General features: G+C 33.5%; 2 protein-coding genes and 1 long non-coding RNA gene across 11 annotated transcripts; 1 reads left to right on the plus strand and 2 right to left on the minus strand.

Moving 5' to 3' along the window:
* On the minus strand, positions 1–13,210 carry LOC114184390. Its single transcript, XM_028071700.1, has 14 exons — positions 11,677–13,210; positions 11,490–11,594; positions 11,163–11,392; positions 10,870–11,080; positions 10,512–10,749; positions 10,290–10,440; positions 9,904–10,206; positions 1,864–3,175; positions 1,672–1,776; positions 1,348–1,577; positions 1,062–1,272; positions 621–858; positions 400–550; positions 1–309 (listed from the first exon to the last, which is right to left on the minus strand). The coding sequence occupies exons 1-14, from the start codon at positions 12,956–12,958 to the stop codon at positions 1–3; spliced, it is 5,076 nt and encodes a 1,691-aa protein (XP_027927501.1). The 5' UTR covers positions 12,959–13,210.
* A 1,486-nt stretch (positions 13,211–14,696) lies between these two features.
* LOC114184883 lies at positions 14,697–15,297 on the plus strand. Its single transcript, XR_003604676.1, has 2 exons — positions 14,697–14,839; positions 15,039–15,297. It is a non-coding gene; the product is annotated as an uncharacterized LOC114184883 (long non-coding RNA).
* On the minus strand, positions 14,706–21,230 carry LOC114184882 (G-type lectin S-receptor-like serine/threonine-protein kinase At1g11300). 9 transcript variants are annotated; one of them, XR_003604675.1, is made up of 9 exons: positions 19,928–21,230; positions 19,702–19,809; positions 19,287–19,486; positions 19,003–19,213; positions 18,626–18,863; positions 18,400–18,550; positions 17,919–18,309; positions 17,234–17,292; positions 15,107–17,142 (listed from the first exon to the last, which is right to left on the minus strand). XR_003604675.1 is itself a non-coding variant. In XM_028072266.1 (7 exons), exons 1-7 carry the CDS (start codon positions 21,213–21,215, stop codon positions 18,001–18,003), a joined length of 2,502 nt encoding a protein of 833 aa, XP_027928067.1. In that variant the 5' UTR covers positions 21,216–21,230; the 3' UTR covers positions 15,107–18,000. The 9 variants fall into 9 exon arrangements, 2 of the variants coding, with proteins under 2 accessions (XP_027928067.1, XP_027928066.1); XR_003604674.1 differs by having other exon boundaries at positions 15,107–16,130; positions 17,065–17,142; positions 17,234–18,309; XR_003604669.1 differs by adding an exon at positions 14,706–14,917 and having other exon boundaries at positions 17,065–18,309.
* Positions 21,231–21,242: the final 12 nt, after the last annotated feature.

Below are 21,242 nucleotides of genomic sequence, written 5' to 3' on the forward strand. Positions count from 1 at the left end.
CTATCTTCCATAGATAGTTGTAATGCTAGCAGTGTTGGTGGAGGAAAATCTATGACTTCCTTTACATGGCTCCGAATTCAGCAGATTATGCCTCAGGATGAATGCAGGTTGGCTTGGAGGAGGAAGAAACGCAACCTCACTGTTAAGCATAGAAATTACTGCAGCCATAGTGGGTCTGTCTACAGCAAGTTCTTGTACACACAGAAGAGCTATGTTAATGCACCTTAAAATATCTATATGATAACTAGGATCATATACTTCTGGATCTATTATAGAAGATATGTTGCCTTCCCTCCATTGTATCCAGGCCTAAAATGAAAAGAAAAATCAAACATTTGTATGTTGGATGAACAAAAGGCAAATGTTTCTGTGAATGAGAAATGAGTTGCTGAGACTTACAAATCCCAAGAGGCTAAGAACATGTTCATCATCATAAAAGCTTGAATTTCTTCTTCCAGTTACAATCTCTAGTGCTAAAACACCAAAGCTAAAGACATCCGATTTCTCTGAAAACAGGCCTTGCATTGCATATTCAGGGGACATGTAGCCACTGCATTAAAATGTCAACCGTGATTCTCCAATAATTTTCTTCAAATAATGGATAAAGTAAATATACTTACTATGTCCCAACAATCCTATTAGTATTAGCGTGATCTTCTGTTCCTCCAAAGATTCTAGCCATACCAAAGTCTGATATTTTTGGATTTAGGTCTTCATCTAACAAGATATTACTTGTCTTCAAATCTCTGTGTATGATTCTTAGTCTGGAGTCCCTGTGAAGATATAGCAATCCTCGAGCTATTCCTTCTATTATGCTGCACCGCTTCCTCCAACCTACGAGTTTACTTTTTGATGGATCTAAAAAATTATGGTAGAATTATACTGTTAAGAACACAATCTTAGAAATGGAAGTTATGAAGCTGAGTCATCTAAAGGCCCTGGATTAGCATGCTTGCAAAGAAAACTCCCTAGTTATGAAATGAATGTTTATATCTTAAACAATTGTGTCCTAAATAAACAGAAACAATTAGTATGGAAATGGTTATGAGAAAAATACTAACCAAAGATTAACACATCCAAGCTTTTATTTGGCAAGTATTCATAGATCAACATCTTTTCGTCACCTTCAATGCAGCAGCCAAAAAGTCTTACAAGATTACGGTGTTGAAGCTTGGAAATGACCACTACTTCATTCATGAATTCTTCTTGACCTTGTCCAGATGCTCTAGAAAGTCTTTTAACTGCTATTTCTTGTCCATCTTGCAGTTTCCCCTGAAAAAAAAAAATTTATGAGCACAACTAAAAACAACTAATGGATTCAAATATGATAACTTTGTTTAAAGGTACCTTGTACACAGGACCAAAACCACCCTGCCCAAGTTTGTTGGACAGGTGGAAGTTGTTTGTGGCTGTTGCAAGCCTTTCAAAATCAAACAGTAACAGCTCCTGGAGTTTAACTTGTGACAGTTCTTCAATTACTTTGTGACTAGGATGTTCTGGTGTTTCACCTTTTTTCAATCGTTGGAAATCTTTGATGTTCCTATTCCTTGCTGATCTGATTGCGTGCCATATTTTAGCTGGAGTTAAAAACATAAAGTAAGCTTAACTCTTTTACTACAAAAAGTAAAATTTATAATAAACTAATTCTGAAACAAGACAAAGATGTCATACCTGGGTGATTGGAAGTCCTCCACATGACATATGCACAAATAACTATGATGACTGATACTACTGTCACTGTAATTCCGACGATGATTGCTGTGTGTGTCCCTTTATCTGTTATGAAGGAAGAACCAAATTTAAAATATGAGGAATCCAGTTCAAAGAAACAGTGTTTAAAATGTTTGAGCAGACTCAGCATACCATGTTCAAGATCAGAATCGGCTACACGAACATATAACTCAAGTCCTCCCTCTGAGAATTGTTGTATGTCTAGCAGATTCCCAGTCCAAGACATGCAACCAATTCCAACATCATAGGAATAAGCAACACAAGAGCAATTCTCCAAGCATTGCCTTCTGCATTCAGTGTCAACAGGAGACCCTTCTGGAAAATCAGGAACCTTAACCATTTGCAGTTGCGAAAAACCATCTTCCTTAACACTTACGTTTTGATTGACCCTTTCACACTTCAAAGGTGTGCTCCTAACACACCCACTTGACCAGTTTTGTCTATTCCATTCTTCTTTGTTCCTCGGCTCAAACCCTTTCAAACAACTGCAAATTGGTGAGTTTTTTGCATTACAAATAGAAAATGACCCACATATTCCATAAACATCACAATCTGATTCATGACTACTCCACGAAATTTCCATTTCTTCCTTCTTATCATTCCACGATAGTTGTTCATACTGGCCTCGCGAATTCATCACATAGATAAAAATCTCCAGCGGACTTGGTACCGTGTAATAGAAATATGTATTTCCTTCGTCATCATCCCCAGCTTTGAAAGAATAAAGAAACGATGACATGGGTATCCCTGTAAAGATCACACCATTCCATGGACCACTGCGCCAGTACGGTCGAGTTTCATTCCAAATGAACACCTCGAGTATATTTATGCGTCGAAGAACACTGGAAGTGAAGCTCCCAACGGAGGGATTTGAAGGGCTTTTCCATGCTGTAAGTTCTACTTTCCTACCTGTTTTTGCGTTGGTTAAAGTTTTCATTCCGGGCATTAACGTATTCGAAGGTTGCTGAAAACTATCCCACAATGTTCCCCTTGTGGTTTCAGTGAGAACTAGCTTACCAGAATCTGAAAGCTGGGCACTTGTATTCGATGATGCTGTGGACACATTTGTTGACCAAATCACTTGATTCTGACCATTCAACACCACAAGATTGCCATCTTCAGAAATCGTAACAGCCCCAGAAGAATGATTCAGAGGTTGGTTTCTGTTAGCCACCCATATGACAGTGGATTTGGTTTGCCACCAAATTCCCACATAACGATTGGTAGAATTTTGAGGGGTGAAGAACCCCAAGGTGAAGTTGCCACCAGCGGAGGTTATAGTTTCATTGTCCTTGATGAACTGAGATGAGGAGATAATGTCTGTGGCATTACCAATATCCAAAACATAACAACACAGTATGAACAAAACAAAGAACATGTTTGCACACGGTTCCTGAAACTCTTTACCATGAACCAAATGGCCACTGTAAGATTTGACAGTGCCCTTTTGAAGTCAACGGTTTGTGCCATGCAAATCTGATATCTCCTCTTGACTAAATAATTGTTCAATTCAGTTTTCTTCGATGAATACGAAAAGCTGAATATAATAAACATGCTTCACTATCACATCTTTCATTTCACGCCCTTTTCTGTTTCTTGTTCCACACAATTAACTTACCTCGTCCAATTTGTGAGAATATTTTTGTAGTCAACTTTGACTTGGTAGGTTGCTGACGTAATTTTACTAAACTAATATTACTTCTCTGATTCATTTTGAAACTATACATTTAAATTAGTTTTCAAGGTGGTTGCTATCCAATTTTATTTTTGTAGTTGCCAAGATCTTAAAAGTTTCAACTAAAATCTGCGAGCAAATAAAAGAATAATTGAATTTCAGTAAAACTAAATATATGTCATAAAAAAATTATTCGAACCACGATTATTATTATTACCGACAACAATTCTATTTATATTTTTTTCCAAATAAAATTAATAAATTTTAATTTTGTAAATATGAACAAATCTATCCGTAAAAGAAAAAAAATCTACTTCAATAAAAAAACATTAAATTAGTTTCCAAATGTTAGTGTCAAAAAAATTAAAATGTTATTAGTCAAATTCATTAAAATAAATATTAAAAGTATATAAGATACATGTCGTATTTATTTTTATCTATAACAATATATAAAGATGATTCACTCTTTTGTATCCACGTTTCATAATATCAATTATATCTTTTACAATATAATTATTTATTAAATTTTTAAAAATTAACAGTTACTCTTACCTATTTTTTATAAAACGGTTTTTTTTATTCATTAACAATTATTCTTTCTATTCATTTTATTTTATTTTATTTTTAATAAATATATATTTATTTTATATATTAACTTAATAACATTACGCTATTATCATTTATTAACATAATATCATTTATATTTAAAAAAGTGTATACAATTACGCTATTATTATTTATTAATATAATATCATTTATATTTAAAAAAGTGTATACAAAGACTGTAACCCCCTATTCTTTTATAACCCTTAATAAAAAGGGCTGTCCCAAAATCTGATGGGGCAAAGAGCTGGCCCTAAGGATAAAGTTGGCCTGCAGTTGCCCTAATGCTTCCACTCTCTCATTCTCACAGATTCAGCCGTCATCTCTTTTCCCCTCTCACTGAAAGCTCTGTTAGGGTTAGGTTCCTGCCATCTTCAAGCTAGCTCGAAGCTGTTTCCTACTCCATGTAAGTACTGTTGCTAGCCATACTTGTATCCATTGTTCCTTTTCATTTTTCTTTTTCAGTTAGGGTTTCCAAGTAACCCATCCCGTGCTTCTGTTTCTCTATTCTTTCAGCTCCTCCGTTCGTTCCTTGAGCTGCTGTGCTCGTGCGTTCTGTGTCGAGGATGTGTCGGGTTATTTTGCTAGCTTATTTCCAGGTAAGGGAAGCTAGAACCCTATTGTTCGGTACAATAATGGTTGTTTTGATGATATTCCGTGATTTTCGTGCTTATATGTGACTGTGAGTGTTTGGTATGAGTTGTTTTGTTGTTTGGGTATGAAACTGTGCTGATGGCAGAGAGGAACAATGGCAGAGTCTAATAAACTCGTCCAGGCGAGCCTGTCTCACCTAGGCGAGAGTTACAAGGACTCGCCTAAGTATTTCTTCGCGAATGGTCGCCCAGGCGACCCACTGTACGTTTTGGGCGAGCGAACGTCTCGCCTAAGCGAGAACGCACGCAGGGTTCTCATACTGGATGTCGAGCTCTCGCCTAGGCGAAGGGAGCTCACCTGAGTGAGAGTCCTCCTCGCCTGAGCGAGACCTTTCTGCCTGAGCGAGATGTTGGGCGAGAAAGGGGTTGGTCTTGATGTTTCCTTGATTTCAAAAGTGAACAACATGCTTGTATGAGTTTTATCTTTAAACTTATAAACTGAATGGCCTGTATGAATGAGGTGGTGTATGAGTTGTGATTGTGAATCTTAACATAACGTGAACATGATAATTGTATGAGATGATTCATGAAATTGAAATGATGAGTTTGGTATGAGTTCGACATGAGACATGAAAGGGTTGGTATCAATGTGGCATGGTAATGGTATGAGACAGAGCTCCACATTGTGGGTTCGAGAACAATGAGTTGGCATGGTTTGGTTGGGAATACTAAAGAGGTGGATTTTGAGAAATTCTATGTATAGGTGTGTGTGTGTGTATATATATATATATATATATATATATATATATATATATATATATATATATATATATATATATATATATATATATATATATATTGTGTGTATGCATGCCGAGTCTATTTGATTGATTAAGAAAGTTTGGTCCGTGTCAGTACGTAAGTCCTTGGGATCTCTAGGTGAGACTTTTAGGGTCGCGCTTTAGTGGTCGGGACGTAATTCCATGACCCCTGTTAGTGGGTGTCCATGGTGGTGCCCCATATGTATAACTAGGTAAGAATTCAAGGTAAGGTTGCATCCTGACACTTTGAGGAGTCAGTTAGTCTCACCTAGAGCGGACTGACTCCTATGGTGAGAGTAGCAGGAGGCCTGAAATTCATTAAGGGTTAACCTTGTGGTGAGGGAAAATTGATCCATCGTAACACTTGTAACACATAGCTCGGGGGTGAGCAGAGGTATCCACCACAAGTGCGGGCATCCGCTGAATCCGACCAAGTTATACGTATCCGGATGAGTCGAGTCGAGTCGTAGTGTATTGTTTGAACGTCTTAACATGCTTGGATGTTGTATTGATATTGGATGGTGAAAGTATATTTTAACTGTATGATACAGATGTTGATTGGCTCTAGCTTACCCTTTTCTTGTTGGTTGCTTTGTATGTCGTGTTTCTATCTTTGCGATGATCATCAATTTATTGATGGGAGCAGATGCGAGGGATAATCGTGGTCATCAGGGAGGAGGCGACTCTGTAGCTTAGTTTTCTTGGAATATCTTGAGGGCTACGAACTATGTATTTGTCAATCTTTTCATATGCTTGTGTTTCTAGCAGTCTGTTTATGATGCTCTTTTATTTTTGGTGGCACCGTGGTGTGCCTTAGTTGTAAGGTCTTACGTTTAAACTCCAGAAGTGCACTGCTATGTTATAATCATGTGACGTTTTCTTTTAATTATGCTCACAAATTAATTGGGACGTTACAAAGACGCGATAGCACGTGTGTTTACGCTAATTTAAATTAACGTAAATTATATTGACATTGATTTAACTATTATAAATCAGTACATTTTAACGAAGATATAGTAGATTTTAATGACGTTGATTTTTGATTTAGTGGTCTATATTTGAATATTAAAAATTTCTCCATTTTTTTTTATTTTTTAACTTTCTACATAAATCTCTATACACACATTCTTTTCATCCACACCAACAAGTGTCATCACACTCATCCACGCTCATCTCTTTTAATCATACTCATTATCTTCACAACACTGATTCACACATTTCTCTTATCTCCTTCATTTAGATTCATTTCAATCAAATTCATATCCTTCGTCCATACTCATATTTCATCCACTCCAATCTTTTTCTATTTTTCTTCTTTGTCTTTTATTTTATTTCATCCACAATAAAAATTTTAAAAATAATATTATTATTATAACACCTTCCAAATATATGCAAATTAAATTAATATGAAAAATAAATTTAACATCGGTTTAGATTAATTTAAAATAAAAACACATTAACGTCAACTAAATCACCATTAAACTGTTTCAATTGAAAAATCGATTAAAATTAACGTTTGCTAAGCTGACACTATTTAAAAGTGGCCTACCCAACGCTATTTTAAGCCAACCTTCAAAGTTGACACTATTTAGAATCGGCTTTCAAAGTCGAAGATGATAAATGAATGTTTATGGTTTTTAAATCTCATGCACATACAACACAAAATATGACGCTATTAGTTAACTAGCATTGATTTCTTAGCTATGCTAAACATTTATTTCCTTTGCTTTAAAAAGTTTATTCTTATCTCTATATCTTATATGTTATTTTATTTTTTATATTAAAGGTGAAATATTTATTTGAACCATTATATTAAAACAAAACAAAGAATTGATACAAAGAATACCTTTTTAAAGCAAGAGGTGCTATTAGGGATGGTAACAAGACGGGCTGAGGACGAATTTCGTTATCTCATATTTATCTTCACAGAACATCTCATCCTTATATTCAAATCTAACGGGTATCAAACTTTTGTCTCATCTCCACTACCACCAGGTAACGGGTATATATTCGAATCCATACGTGTACCCACTTTCTTATTATTTCAATATTAACTGATTAATTTTTATAAAATAATAAAAAATTACGGTAAACGAAATATAACATTATCAAATATTCAATATTAAGAGAATGATTTTTTTTTTTCGGTATCAAATATTTAGAAAGAAATTATAATTGTATACATTTCAAATTAGAATAACAAATAATAAAATTTCATGAGAATCAAAATATTTATTATATTTGCAAACATTAATGAAACCTATTTCATAAAATTTAAAAATATTTAAAAAATACATATAAAAAGGAAAACAAATATTCAAATTAAAATAGATTTTAAATGTTTGTCTGTGTACTTCAATTTTTAAAATTCTAATGAATCTCTTTTTTATACACTAGTAAAAGTTATAATAATCACTTATCAAAATCACGCAAAGAACAAAGATTAAACTAATAATAATAAAATTTAAACATAGGTCTTGTATTTTTTGAACTTCAATATATATATTAGATGGTGATAAAAAAAATTCATGGCAATTATGTTAAGTTTTTATGTTATAGTAAATAAAATTTATTTATACAATTATAGTGACAAAATTATAGTATGATAATGAGTTAGACAATAAAATAATATTTATATAAAATATATTAAAATAATATTCTACATTATAAAAATAAATAATAAATAAAAATATTAAAATAGTATCAAATGCGTGTCTTAGAAATAATTTGAGAGATTATTGAATGAAATAGCACAAATTAAAATAAATATAATTAAGGGTATGATCAGATGAAAGATACCTTAGAGATCTAAGAAAACTTTTCAAATGTCAACATAATCAAAGATTGAGAAATAACAAAAATTATTATAGCAAAACAAAGAGTTCTTTGTTAGGAATCCAAGTGTGAGTCTAAGTCCCACATTGGCCAAAAATGAGAAAGTAGAGCACCATATAAGGATCAAGGCCCATAAACCCATTGCCTTAAGGTTTTGGGTTGAGAGTGGTGTCTCTGTAAAACCTGACAAGTGGCCTATTTGTATCAAATTTAATTTTTATATAAATTTTACAATGATATTTTTATTATAGTTGATATTTTAACAAAATTGAGTTTATTTAAATATATATTTTGCACTGATATTTATTTATTTATTTTTAAATATTTATATATCTATAATTTATAGATAAATTTTAGAGTTGCTTTAAAAATAAAAACTTTATAAATTCAAATATAAAATTTTAAAAAAAATTATAACAATTCTAACATTTGTCTATAAATTATTGATATATAAATATATGAAATAATATTTAAATAAAGTTCAATGCAAAATATACATCTAAATAAACTTAATCTTGTTAAAAATATCAATTATAATAAAAATACCATTGTAAAATTTATATAAAAATTAAATTTGATATAAGGATGAAATTGATTCAATTTTAAAAAAATTGGGACCAAATTGAGACAAAATAACAAATACAGGGACTACATTGAGACTTTTCACATCCAATAGTGACATGTGACACTATCACTGTCACATCACTTTGTCTTTGCCACGTGGCACAATATCATATTGACACGTGACAATTTTTTTTTTAAAAGAAATTGTAAAAAAAAATTAAAAATTAAAAAAAAAAATTTTAAAAAAAACATGTGCCGACACGTGACACATAATTAACACCGTTACTGTACAACTAACGGAAAAGAACTGATTGCAACGAATTTTCAAAAAATAAAGATTCAATTGAGTTAAACAAAAATGGGAGAACCTACTTGAGATTTCACGACAAAAATGGGAACTTCTAAAATGATTTAACCTTTGTTTTTATGAGTTCACTAGGATAGTCTCTTTGCTAAACTTTCTGTCTTAGATTTTTTTCTTGAGAGTTCGTCGAACCTCTCTCAGGAAATACACCAAAATCCACTCATCAAACACATCTAAACTTTCATCCAATTCGCTTTCATAATTCAGTGCCGTCAAGCATGGAGTAGCTTCAACTAGCGTGAAGCTGGTTTCCATCATTTACAAAAGCACTAGTTTCCTTAGAATATAACATTTCTAAATTTGAAATTGGAAATATAGCACATATTATTGTGAAAGATATGCAAACAATTGTATTTATAAGTCATTTAGATATCAAATTAATCTTTATGCCTTATTTGTTCCCGACAATTAATCAAATTATCTTAAGGGTATTAATGTCTTGTATGTTCTTAAGATTAATCAAAATATATTTAAGTATCGCTCAATTATTAGAAAAAAGTTATAAGGTGTTATTTGAACACGAACCTTTTGTGATTAAGGATTCAAACAACTTAGAAGTGTTTAAAGTTTATTTGGAAGACAAAAATTTTGCTTCATTGATTTCATATCGATTCCTATGGACTAAGATGTTGAATTTTTTCTTGTACACCAAATCATTGTTATAACTATACTGAGAGAAGCTCTGCTGGTTTTTTCTTAAGAGTTTTTATTTTTCTATCTACCTTGAATTTCTGTTATACTAACAACATTGATAGAGCGAAATCTCTGAGTTTCTTCCGATGACGTCGAATTCATCATTTTTTGTCGCTGGATGAATGCAGAATTACTTGGAGCAGGAAGCACAAACTCATTGCTGAGCATAGAAATTACTGTAGCCATAGTGGGTCTGTCTACAGAAAGTTCTTGTACACATAGAAGAGCTATGTGTATGCACCTTAAGATATCTTTATGATGAATAGGATCATATAGTTCTGAATCTACCAAAGATAATGCATTTCCTTCCTTCCATTGTGTCCAAGCCTAAAATAAACAAAAGGGGTCAATGTTTAGAAGTTGTATCAGCAAATGGAAAAAGTTTTTGTAAATGAATTGTTGAGACTTACAAATCCTAAAAGGCTAAGAGCATGCATATTGCCAAAAAAACTTGAGCTTCTTCTTCCACTAATAATCTCTAGTACCAGAACACCAAAGCTAAAAACATCTGATTTTTCTGAAAATAGTCCTTCCATTGCATATTCAGGAGACATGTAGCCACTACATTCAAATGTAAAAGTTAATTCTTCACACTTTCTTGCTTTCATATTGGAGAAAGAAAGAATACTTACTAGGTTCCAACAACTCTACTGGTATTGACTTGATCTTGTGTTCCACCAAAGATTCTAGCCATACCAAAATCTGATATTTTTGGATTTAGGTCTTCATCTAGCAATATATTACTTGCCTTCAAATCTCTGTGTATAATTTTTAGTCTGGAGTCTCTGTGTAGATAAAGTAGTCCTCGAGCTATTCCTTCTATTATGCTACTGCGCTTCCTCCAATCTAGAAGTTTACACTTTGATGGATCTAAAATGTAATAATAGTGATATTATATACTATGTAGAAGACGAAGTTATGAAAGTGAGTCGTACTCAGTAGTTATGAATTTTCGATGAGAAAAACACTACAGAGGATTGAAGAACTAACCAAAGATAAACACATCCAAACTTTTGTTTGGCATGTATTCATATATCAGCATCTTCTCATCCCCTTCAACACAGCAGCCAAAAAGTTTTACAAGATTGCGATGTTGAAGCTTGGAAATCACGACTATTTCGTTCATGAATTCTTCTAGACCTTGTCCAGAGGCTCTAGAAAGTCTTTTAACTGCTATTTCCTGTCCATCTTCCAGTTGCCCCTGAGAAAAAAAAAAAAAAAACTAAGTGTTTTATGAGAAAAATGAGAATTGGTTCAAATTTGGTAACTTGTTTTTCATGTACCTTGTACACAGGACCAAAACCACCTTGCCCAAGTTTGTTGGAAAGATGGAAGTTGTCTGTGGCTGCTGCAGCCCTTTTAAAATCAAATAGTAACAGTTCCTGTAGTTTAACTTGTGACAGTTCTTCAATTACACTATGGCTTTCATGTTCTGGTGTTCCACCATTATTATATTCTATAAAAGCATCGTTGTTCACTTTCCTTACTGAGTTAATTAACTGCCAAAATTTAGCTGAAGAAACAAACACATGTAAACATAAGCTTAGTTCCTTACCAACAAAACCTTAATAATAGGACTAATTATGAAATTAAGGAAGATGTTGTTTTACCTGGATGATTGGAAGTCCTCCACATGAAATATGCACCGGTAACCATGATCACAGTTGCTACTATCACTGCTGTTGTAATGATGATTTTTTTGTTTGACCCTTTATCTTTAATAAAAGGACATAGAAGAAATTTAGTCCATAGAAACAATGTTTCAAAATATTGAGCAGAGGAGGAGAGTTAGCATACCAAGTTCAGAGTAAGCTACACGAAGATATAGATCAAGTCCTCCCTCTGAGAATTGTTGTATATCTAATAGATTCCCAGTCCAAGACATGCAACCAATCTCATCATCATGAGAATAAGCAACACAAGAGCAATTCCCCAAGCATTGGCTTCTGCATATGTCAGTCTCAACAGGAGAACCTTCTGAAAAATCAGGAACTTTAACCATCTGCAGTTTAAAAAATCCATCTTCCTTTGCATCAGTACTTGTGTTTTGATCTCTTACCCTTTCACACTTCAAAGGCGTTCTCCTAACACATCCACCACTCCAGTTTTTTCCATTCCATTCGTCCTTGTTCCTCGGCTCAAATCCTTTCAAACAGCTACATATTGGTGTGCTCTGTGCATTACAGCTTGTGAATGGTCCACACATACCATAAACATCACAATCTGACACTTTACTAGTCCAATTAACTCCCATTTCGTTCTTCTCAGCATCCCACAGTTTTTGTTCATATTGTCCTTTAGAATTCAACATATAGATTACAAAATCTAATTCACTTGGCACTGTGTAATAGATATTTATATTTCCTTCGCCATCATCCCCACCTTTGAAACCATTAAGATACGTTGACATGGTCGGTATCCCTGTGAATACCCCACCATTCCATGGACCACTGCGCCAGTATGGTCGAGTTTCATTCCAAATGAACGCTTCAAGAATATCAGGGCGTTGAACAACCCCAGAAGAGAAGCTCCCAACAGAGGGATCAGAAGGGCTTTTCCATGATGTAAGTTCTATTTTCTTATTAGTTTTTGTGTTGGTTGAAAGTTTCATGCCGGGCAAGAGCGTATCTGAGGGTTGGTGAAAACTATCCCATAAGATGTTTCCTGTTGCGGTTTCCATGAGAACTAGCTTACCAGAGTCTGAAAACTCTGAACTTGTATTGGATAATGTTTTGGACACATTTGTTGACCAAATCACTTGTTTCTGTCCATTCAGCACCACAAGATTTCCATATTCAGATATTGTAACAATTCCAGAAGAATCATTCAATGGTTGGTTTCTGTTAGCAACCCATATAACTGTGGACTGAGACTTCCACCAGATTCCAACGTAGCGGTTTGTGGAGTTTTGAGGGGTGAAGAACCCCAAAGTAAAGTTACCATCTTTGGACCTTAGAGTTTCAGGGTCCTTGATGGATTGTGAAGATGTGATGCTGTCTATGGCAATACAAACGTCCAACACAAAAAAACATAGTATGAACAGAACAAAGAACAGGTTTGCATGGTTTGCGAAACGCATTACTGAAACACTCCCTTCTTCAAGTCAACTATCTATGGCATGCAAATGAGAATTTCTAGCTAGTTCTCACAGCACAATGAATGGAATCTTCAAATGACAATTTCTCTTTGATCAAGTCACATAACTTGTCTATATAGAATAAACAGGCTTCACCTTCATCTTTCATTTTCTTTTTCGTCATTCTCTTGGTTATTTATCTTTCTTTGTTCTTTAATTCAATCAACTATCCTAGCTTCTCAAATTTGTAAGGAAGCCTAGTCAAACTTTCCTTTCACGTAATCACTTAATTAACTAATATACCAGTTGTCTTATAAAATTGTAGTTTCAAAATAGTTTCTGAAGTAGTAGGTATTCAGGTATACTATTTTATCGTTGTAGTCCTGAAGATCTTAGGTTGTTTTTAAATGAAAAGTCAAAACTTAAATACAATAGAAGAAAAATGTATCAAAAATGTATCAGGTTAAATAAGGTCATGTGATTTTAATGTTGATATAATAATAAAGCTCCTAAGATTCTTATGGTTATATGGAAATCTTGTTCTATTAGATTTGTTAAATGTATTTTGAATGGGGCTCCTCACGAGTCTTTTGGCTTATTCAGAGGTGGTGGAGGAGTTCATATGAGAGGGTTTGCTTCTTATATTGAGATTGATAGATCTTTGAAAAAAGAGCCAATGGGAGTTATGCTTGTTATTGAGATTGTTGAGGTTAAATTTTGTGTTGTCTTATGGTAGTAAATTCTTTTAAGAATCTTATGAACATACCATGGTATTATAGAGGCTGGTGGAAACATTGTGCGGTAAATGAAAGCATACTACAGGGTTTGCTTCTTATTTTGACATGGATAGATCTTTGAAAAGAAGCTGAATGGATGTTTGCTATTGAAATAGTTGTGGTTTAAAGTTTGGGCTTCCTTATGGTTGGAGAGTGACTATGTTGTAGTTAATTCTTTTAAGAATCCTATGAGTGTACCATGTTAGAAATATTTGTTGGGAATGATCTAAACATAAATTTCATATTGGATAAAATAGACAAAATTAAATATTACAAAAATAAAGATCCATAAAAAATATATACATAAATCCAACGATATTGTCGGATCATGAGTAGTAAATACTTTAAATTCTGAAGTCTCTCACATTTTTAGATAGGATAATAAATGTGTTGATGGCTTAACAAGTTTGAGAGTAAAATCTAATTATTTGAGTTAATTCCTAATAGTCAAAATTTTCTTAAAAATAGTTTTGGTTTGTGAATATAGATTTCGACTACATGAGTTTTGGTTTGGTCATCCATGTTTGATGTGTGTAAATTGTTTCTTTCTTTTTCCATATACATATATGATTGTTGATATATGAAATATTAACCTACTTGAGATGCATTTTTTTATTGTCATGTTTTCTAAATTGATGCTTTTTATTAAAAAAATTTCATATATTTTTAGCCTAAAATTATTATTCTCTCAATTAATTCAAAATCATCTCAAATAAAATTTAAAAAAAATATATATTACAAAGATAAAAAATTTAAATTACATAACTCATAAATGTTTACTGCCTAACTGAGTACAATTTTATTGATCTAAATATTCATACATATATCAGAAAATCAATTAAAGTTAAATATGTTTAAATTTAAATGTGAATTTAAAATTTGTATCTATTCTAAACTTTAAAAATAAATGAATATTCTCGTCAGAAAGAATGGTGTTAATGTTTTCGCGTGTTAAACGACGAGATAAAAGTATAGCCATTACCATTCTGCAAGTATAGTAGTAGTCACCACCGAGCAAGAACATCAACCACCGGCACATTGCGATTTTGACTTTGACGCACTCTGCAATGACTCATCCCAAAAAACTCTGACGAGCATAAACCATTAGGTATTTGGATTCCGCATCAACTCAGTTGCTTCCGTCAATCTTTCGATGTATCGTGATTTTGTTGCACTCTCGCTGATCCTTCATTATAAACTAGTGGTTAGGATTTCTTTGTAGAAATTTGATTAAGATTTGCTATCTTATTATGATTTCATTCATTTCATCTAGTTAGATCACTTTCTTCATTTGCTCGTTTCGTTAGGATCAGAAGTTGAGAGGGATCTTCGAATTCAGAAGAGCATGCTCCTTGGCCAGGTACTTTTATTTTTCTCGTCTCTGGACCTAATTAGTTGGTTCGTCCTGCGTATAATTTATCTAATGTTACAAGTTTATCATACTGTGTCCTACTATAATTTACTGTTACGAGTCTCGTCTGTGTTTGTGCTTCATAGGTTACCCCTTTTCGTTCAAAGGAGGTTCATGAAGTTAATGAAATAAAATATCCTTATTTGTTTCTCTTATTCTCTTTTCGGTTCTTCTTTTGCTGATAATTGAAATGTACATTTATCTTCGTTTATTAAATTGTTTTCATTGAAGTTTCCAGAATCCATCCAAATAAAGACTTCTCATCTCTTAAGTATGTTAATAATTGTTTCTTGATTGGGGCATATACTATATTTCTTTTCCCATCTCAGATTTTCGTAATGACACTGAGCAAGAGTAAGATGATACTGCTTATTGCCCTGATTTAGTATTTCAGCTGAACTACTCGCCCTAATTTATCAAACTAAGCACATTAGATCCTAGTTGATAATAAGTACACAACTCTAGTCATTTTTCTGGTCTTCATTCCTCTGTTACATCCAATGTAAATTTTGAAATTGATATTATAAGTCTATAGTTCATTATGTATCCTTTTGTCATTCAATTTCTTCTATTTATTTCTCAAAATATAATTTTCAAGGACATCATGATCTACACCTGTGCATGATGACAATTACCAATGTGTTTCCAGCCTTGGACTTGTGTACAAATCACTTCAATAGCAAAATTTGTATCCCTTGCTAACAGTTCAAAACCTGTTCATTTTCTTATGCTTATATGTTCTAGTTTTAAACTTTTTTAGCTGCCTTCCTGCATCTTTCCCAAACAAAAAATCTTCGGTCACCTTTCTTCTAGCCAACCCCCAAACTCTAGATATTTTGAGATTTTCTTTTTGGCCAAAAACTTCCTCTGTTGACAGTCTTGTGTAAACCTCATGATTCCCTTCTCAAACCCATGTGGCACTTTTGAAGCTAGTACTAACTAAGTTGTGTCATCTTCAATATTTGCATAACTATAGTTGATTTTTCCACTGTTACATTAAAATAAAATAGTTGATTTTGTGACTTTTTTCTTTGATGGCAGCATTAAAGTAAAGAATCTAGATATTATAATGCATGCAGTGTACATGTTGGTGTGCAATATTTTATGCAATGTACACAATTTAACATTAATTGTGTGTATTTTTGTTACATTTGTTGGAATGTTGCAAAATATTTATATTAGTAACGTTTTTACAATGTTGCCCTTATAAAAAAAATATCACTAAAAATTTTGTAGTAATAATTTGAAAATGTCTTTCTATTTGAAAACAATATTACTATAGATTTGTAATAGGATTTTTATAATATTAATTTTATATAAAAAAAAAGGTTTAGTCACATTTTTTAAAATGTTACATTTTCATTAAATAAATGATACTAGAGGTATCTAGTAACATTTTTATAAATGTCTATATTGATACGTAAAAATGTCACTAAGACTGTGTACACTTGAGTAGATGGGTTTGAGAGAGAGGGAGTGGATGAGTTGGAGTGGATTTGAGAGTGAATTGTGTGTTTTTTTTTTAAAGGGATTTAAAGCTGACAGTCAGTGGATTTGGAAGTAAAGTGGATTTGGATGTAAAGTTTTTGAGAATTTGTGAGTGATTTGATTAATGTGATAAATTAAAAAGAATGTTTAATAGAAGTAATAGATAGATTACCATATTGCCCTTTATATAATAAGTAATATAAATTGGTATTTGTATGAGTTACAATTATTTTGTTATTTTTTTTACTATTAAAATTGAAAAAATAAATTATAAATTTAATAAAATAATTTTTTTTGATAATATATTTTAATAAATGTTTCAAAGCAATGGGGATCGAATCTGCATAGAAATGAGATCGAATCCCTCTCCACTTTTCCACACTCGAACAGATTCCAACTAATATGGGATTGGATCCCTTCTAATGGCTACTTACCCCATTGATTATCAACTTCACAACACACCAGAGTACTTTTCGAACATCCCCACCCTCTGGACGCTGCAATCTTTGGCACTGTCAATACACAATAAAACGAGGAATATCAAGAAAAAAAGTAAAGCTTAATTTGGTAAATGCAAGATGTTTCTCTTTAAATTTGTCCAACCAAGAGGGATGAAAATTTGGGCCTCCCCCTCAAATCCATCGCGGCATATCAACGATAATCTGCAGAAAGGAACACGAGTGTCACTTGCTCACCCATCCGCGTCTACAGGAAATATGTAGAAGCGAACAGAGCATAAAAGTCATTAGTAACATAGGGTATCGTAACATTTGATATAGTGTTACTAAATTGTATTAGTAACATTTTTTAATTGTTACTAATAATCATATATGTAGTAGTGTGAACATATGAAACTACTGAAATCAAGAAACAAACTTTGAACTAATTCAAAAGGATGGCCGTAGTTGCAGCATTCTTAAGTACAACAGCTAACCAAAAGTCAACTTTTGCTTAGAAACTGCAAGTGATGATATTACAAGGCATTTACAAAATTCAACATCAAAGGTTTGAGGATGCTATTGTCTCTATACTATATAATAACTTATAGAAGGCATGTAGAAGACATGAAGCTGGAAATCTAATTTCCTTTGTTGGTGATCAATGAATACATATGTAAACAACGGTGTGATACATTTAAGTTTAAAGAAACTGATAAACATTTTTACATTTGTGGTAATCATAAATTTTCTTTTCCTACACTATTTTTAAATCGACAAACTTCTATACTGAAAATCTCTAAATAGCCCTAGCAATGCATACTTTTGGACATAAAAAAACATATACCTACAATATTACATTCCAACTCTGTTTTTAGTGCTGAAATAATCTCCATTTTGCCTCCATACAACTTTCTGAGACCTCTTGGTTTTCTATCTGCCTTGTATGTCTGAAATACTGACAATGTTGAGGGAGTTTAAGTCATTTTCTCTTACAGAGGAAAGTGAACTTAACATATATTCCCTCAGGATGAATGCAGGCTTCCTTGGAGGAGGAAGATCTGCAATCTCACTGTTTAGCATAGAAATTACAGTAGCCATAGTAGGCCTATCTGCTGCAAATTCTTGGACACATAGAAGTCCTATGTGTATGCACCTATAAAAATATTTACGAAGGTTAGGATCATATATTCCTGGATCTATTAGGGAGGGAATGTTGTCCTCTGTCCACTGTATCCAGGCCTGCAATGAAATTTCAAACATTTGAAAGTTTTATCAGAAGAAGGATGCAGAACCCATATGGTGAACTCCAAAAGAATTTTGCTGACTTACAAATCCTGAAAGGGTAAGACAATTTTCTTCATCATAAAAGCTTGAATTTCGTCTTCCACTAATAATCTCAAGTAGCAAAACCCCAAAACTAAAGACATCTGATTTTTCAGAGAACAGTCCTTGCATTGCATACTCAGGAGACATATAGCCACTGCATTGAAATGTACCACAATTTATGCAATTCCAAGTTGTACTAATATAATCATGAAGAAAGAGGTGTGCTTACTATGTTCCAACAATTCTTTTAGTATTTGCCTCATCCTCATTCCCACCAAAGATTCTAGCCATACCAAAGTCAGATATTTTTGGATTTAGCTCTACATCCAGCAAGATATTACTTGCCTTCAAGTCCCTGTGGATGATTTTTAGCCTGGAATCTCTGTGAAGATAAAGCATTCCTCGAGCAACTCCTTCTATTATGCTAAACCGTTTTCTCCAATGAAGAACCTTATCTTTTGATGGATCTAAAGAATCAAAAGGAAGAATTGTATGAATTTTAACATTTTGAGATGAAGCACAATCTAATTTTTCCATAGTTTATCTTTAATTTCCAATAAAGAACAACTGTTGATGGATGATAGGTAGGAGTACCAAAGAACTAACCAAAGATGTATTTGTCCAAACTTTTATTTGGCATGTACTCATAAATCAACATCTTTTCCTCCCCTTCAACACAACAACCAAGAAGTCTTACAAGATTGCGGTGTTGAAGCTTGGAAATGACTACTACTTCATTCATGAACTCTTCTAGACCTTGCCCAGATGCTCTGGAAAGTCTTTTAACTGCAATTTCCCTCCCATCGTGCAATTGCCCCTATAACATAACAAAGAGAAAATTGACGCATTTGACACTTATTTCAGATATGAGTAAGCTGAATGTTAAGTACCTTATAGACCGGACCAAAACCACCCTGTCCTAGTTTGTTCGAAGGGTGAAATTTGTTTGTGGCGGTTACAAGCTTTTCAATAGTAAATGTTAATAGCTCCTGGAGTTTGACTTGTGACAGATCACAAAATGCATTGTCATTTGTATATTCTGCAGGTGCTCCACCTCCATTAAACTGGAGTAATCTTTTGATGATCTCTACTGATTTATTACAGTGGCACAAATTAGCATCAACAGACACAAACTATAGGTTAGCAGTGATCTAGAATTATTTGACAGGAAAGAAAAATAAATTATACTTGTCAACAGAAAGAATTTATCATTTTGTAAATTTTGAGCATGTTTTCTATAAAATTTGCATGCATTAAATAGTGAGCTCATTTGAGTAATTTAAACGCATAGTGATGATAAATTACCGTGGCGAGTAGAAATCGTTCTCCACATCATATATGCACAAATGAGAACTAAGGTACTTCCTACTGTCACTGAAACGATAATGATGATTTTGTTGTTTCTCTCTTTCTCTGCATTTTGGTAAATGAAAATTGGAAATTTAGTCCTGTCAGTGGAGAAAAGTTCTCGGATCAAGGAAGTTAATACAGATTATTGTGCAGATAACAGCTAGCATTATACAGTGTATACCAAGTTCTGTGTAGGCTACTCGTACATGTAAATCAAGTCCTCCGTTTGAGAATTGTGTTATGTCAATTAGATTCTCAGTCCAAGACATACAACCAATATCAGCATCATATGAGTATGCAATGCATGAACAATTTTCCAAACATCGGCTTCTGCACATGTCTGGTTGAAGTCTGAGGGATGACCCATCTGCAAAATCTGGAACTTTGACCATTTTCATTTCCAAAAATCCATCTTCTGTATTATCTGCACTTTTGTTTTGGTTGCTGGCTCTTTCACACTGCAGAGGTGTTCTCCTGAAACATCCACTAGTCCAGTTTTTTCTATTCCATTCCTCTTTGTTTTTTGGCTCAAACCCTTTCAAACAGCTGCATGTTGGGGCGCTTTCAGAATTACAAACTGCAAAAGGTCCACATACACCGTAAACATCACACTCAAATTGATGACTATTCCATGTGACTACCCATTCTTTCCTCTCTCCATTCCACCATCTTTCTTCACAATTTCCTGTTGAATTCAAAATATAGATTATGAAGCCAACCTCTTCTACTTCCTTGTAAAGGAATTCAACATTTCCTTCCCCGTCATCTCCAATATGTATCCCTTCAAGATAATACGTTTTCATATAGGGCAGTCCTGTAAAGATCTTACTGTTCCATGGACCAGTGCGCCAGAAGGGACGAGTTTCATTCCAGATGAACACTTCAGGTATACTAAGGCGTTCAACACTTAAAGAAAAGCTGCCAGTGGATGGATCAGAAGGGCTTTTCCATGATGTTTGTTTTACTTTCTCACCCGTTACTTTGTTAGTTGAAATCTTCATATTGGGTAACATTGCATCTGAAGGATGCTGGAAACTTTCCCATATAGTTCTGTCTGATGAGCTCTCCTGAAGCACAAGGTTCCCAGAATCCAAGAGTTTGGAAGTAGTGTTGGATCCAACATTGGACACATTTGTTGACCAAATTACTTGATTCTGACCATTCAACACCACAAGATTGCCATCTTCAGATATGGTAACAAGTCCAGAGGAATCATTCAGTGGCTGGTTTCTGTTAGCTACCCATATGACAGTGAATTTAGGTTGCCACCAAATTCCCACATAACGGTTTGTAGAATTTTGTGGGGTGAAGAATCCCAAGGTGAAGTTGCCACCAGTGGAGGTTATAGTTTCATTGTCCTTGATGAACTGAGATGAGGAGATAGTGTCTGTGGCAGTAACAGCATCTGAAGAAAGAAAACATGTCACGACGAAAACGAAGAACAGATTTGTGCACTTCGTGTAATCCATTACAGATTGTGATTATTTTTGGTCCAT

This window comes from Vigna unguiculata, chromosome 5 (assembly GCF_004118075.2).
Source record: "Vigna unguiculata cultivar IT97K-499-35 chromosome 5, ASM411807v1, whole genome shotgun sequence".
Classification (NCBI taxonomy): Eukaryota; Viridiplantae; Streptophyta; class Magnoliopsida; order Fabales; family Fabaceae; genus Vigna; species Vigna unguiculata.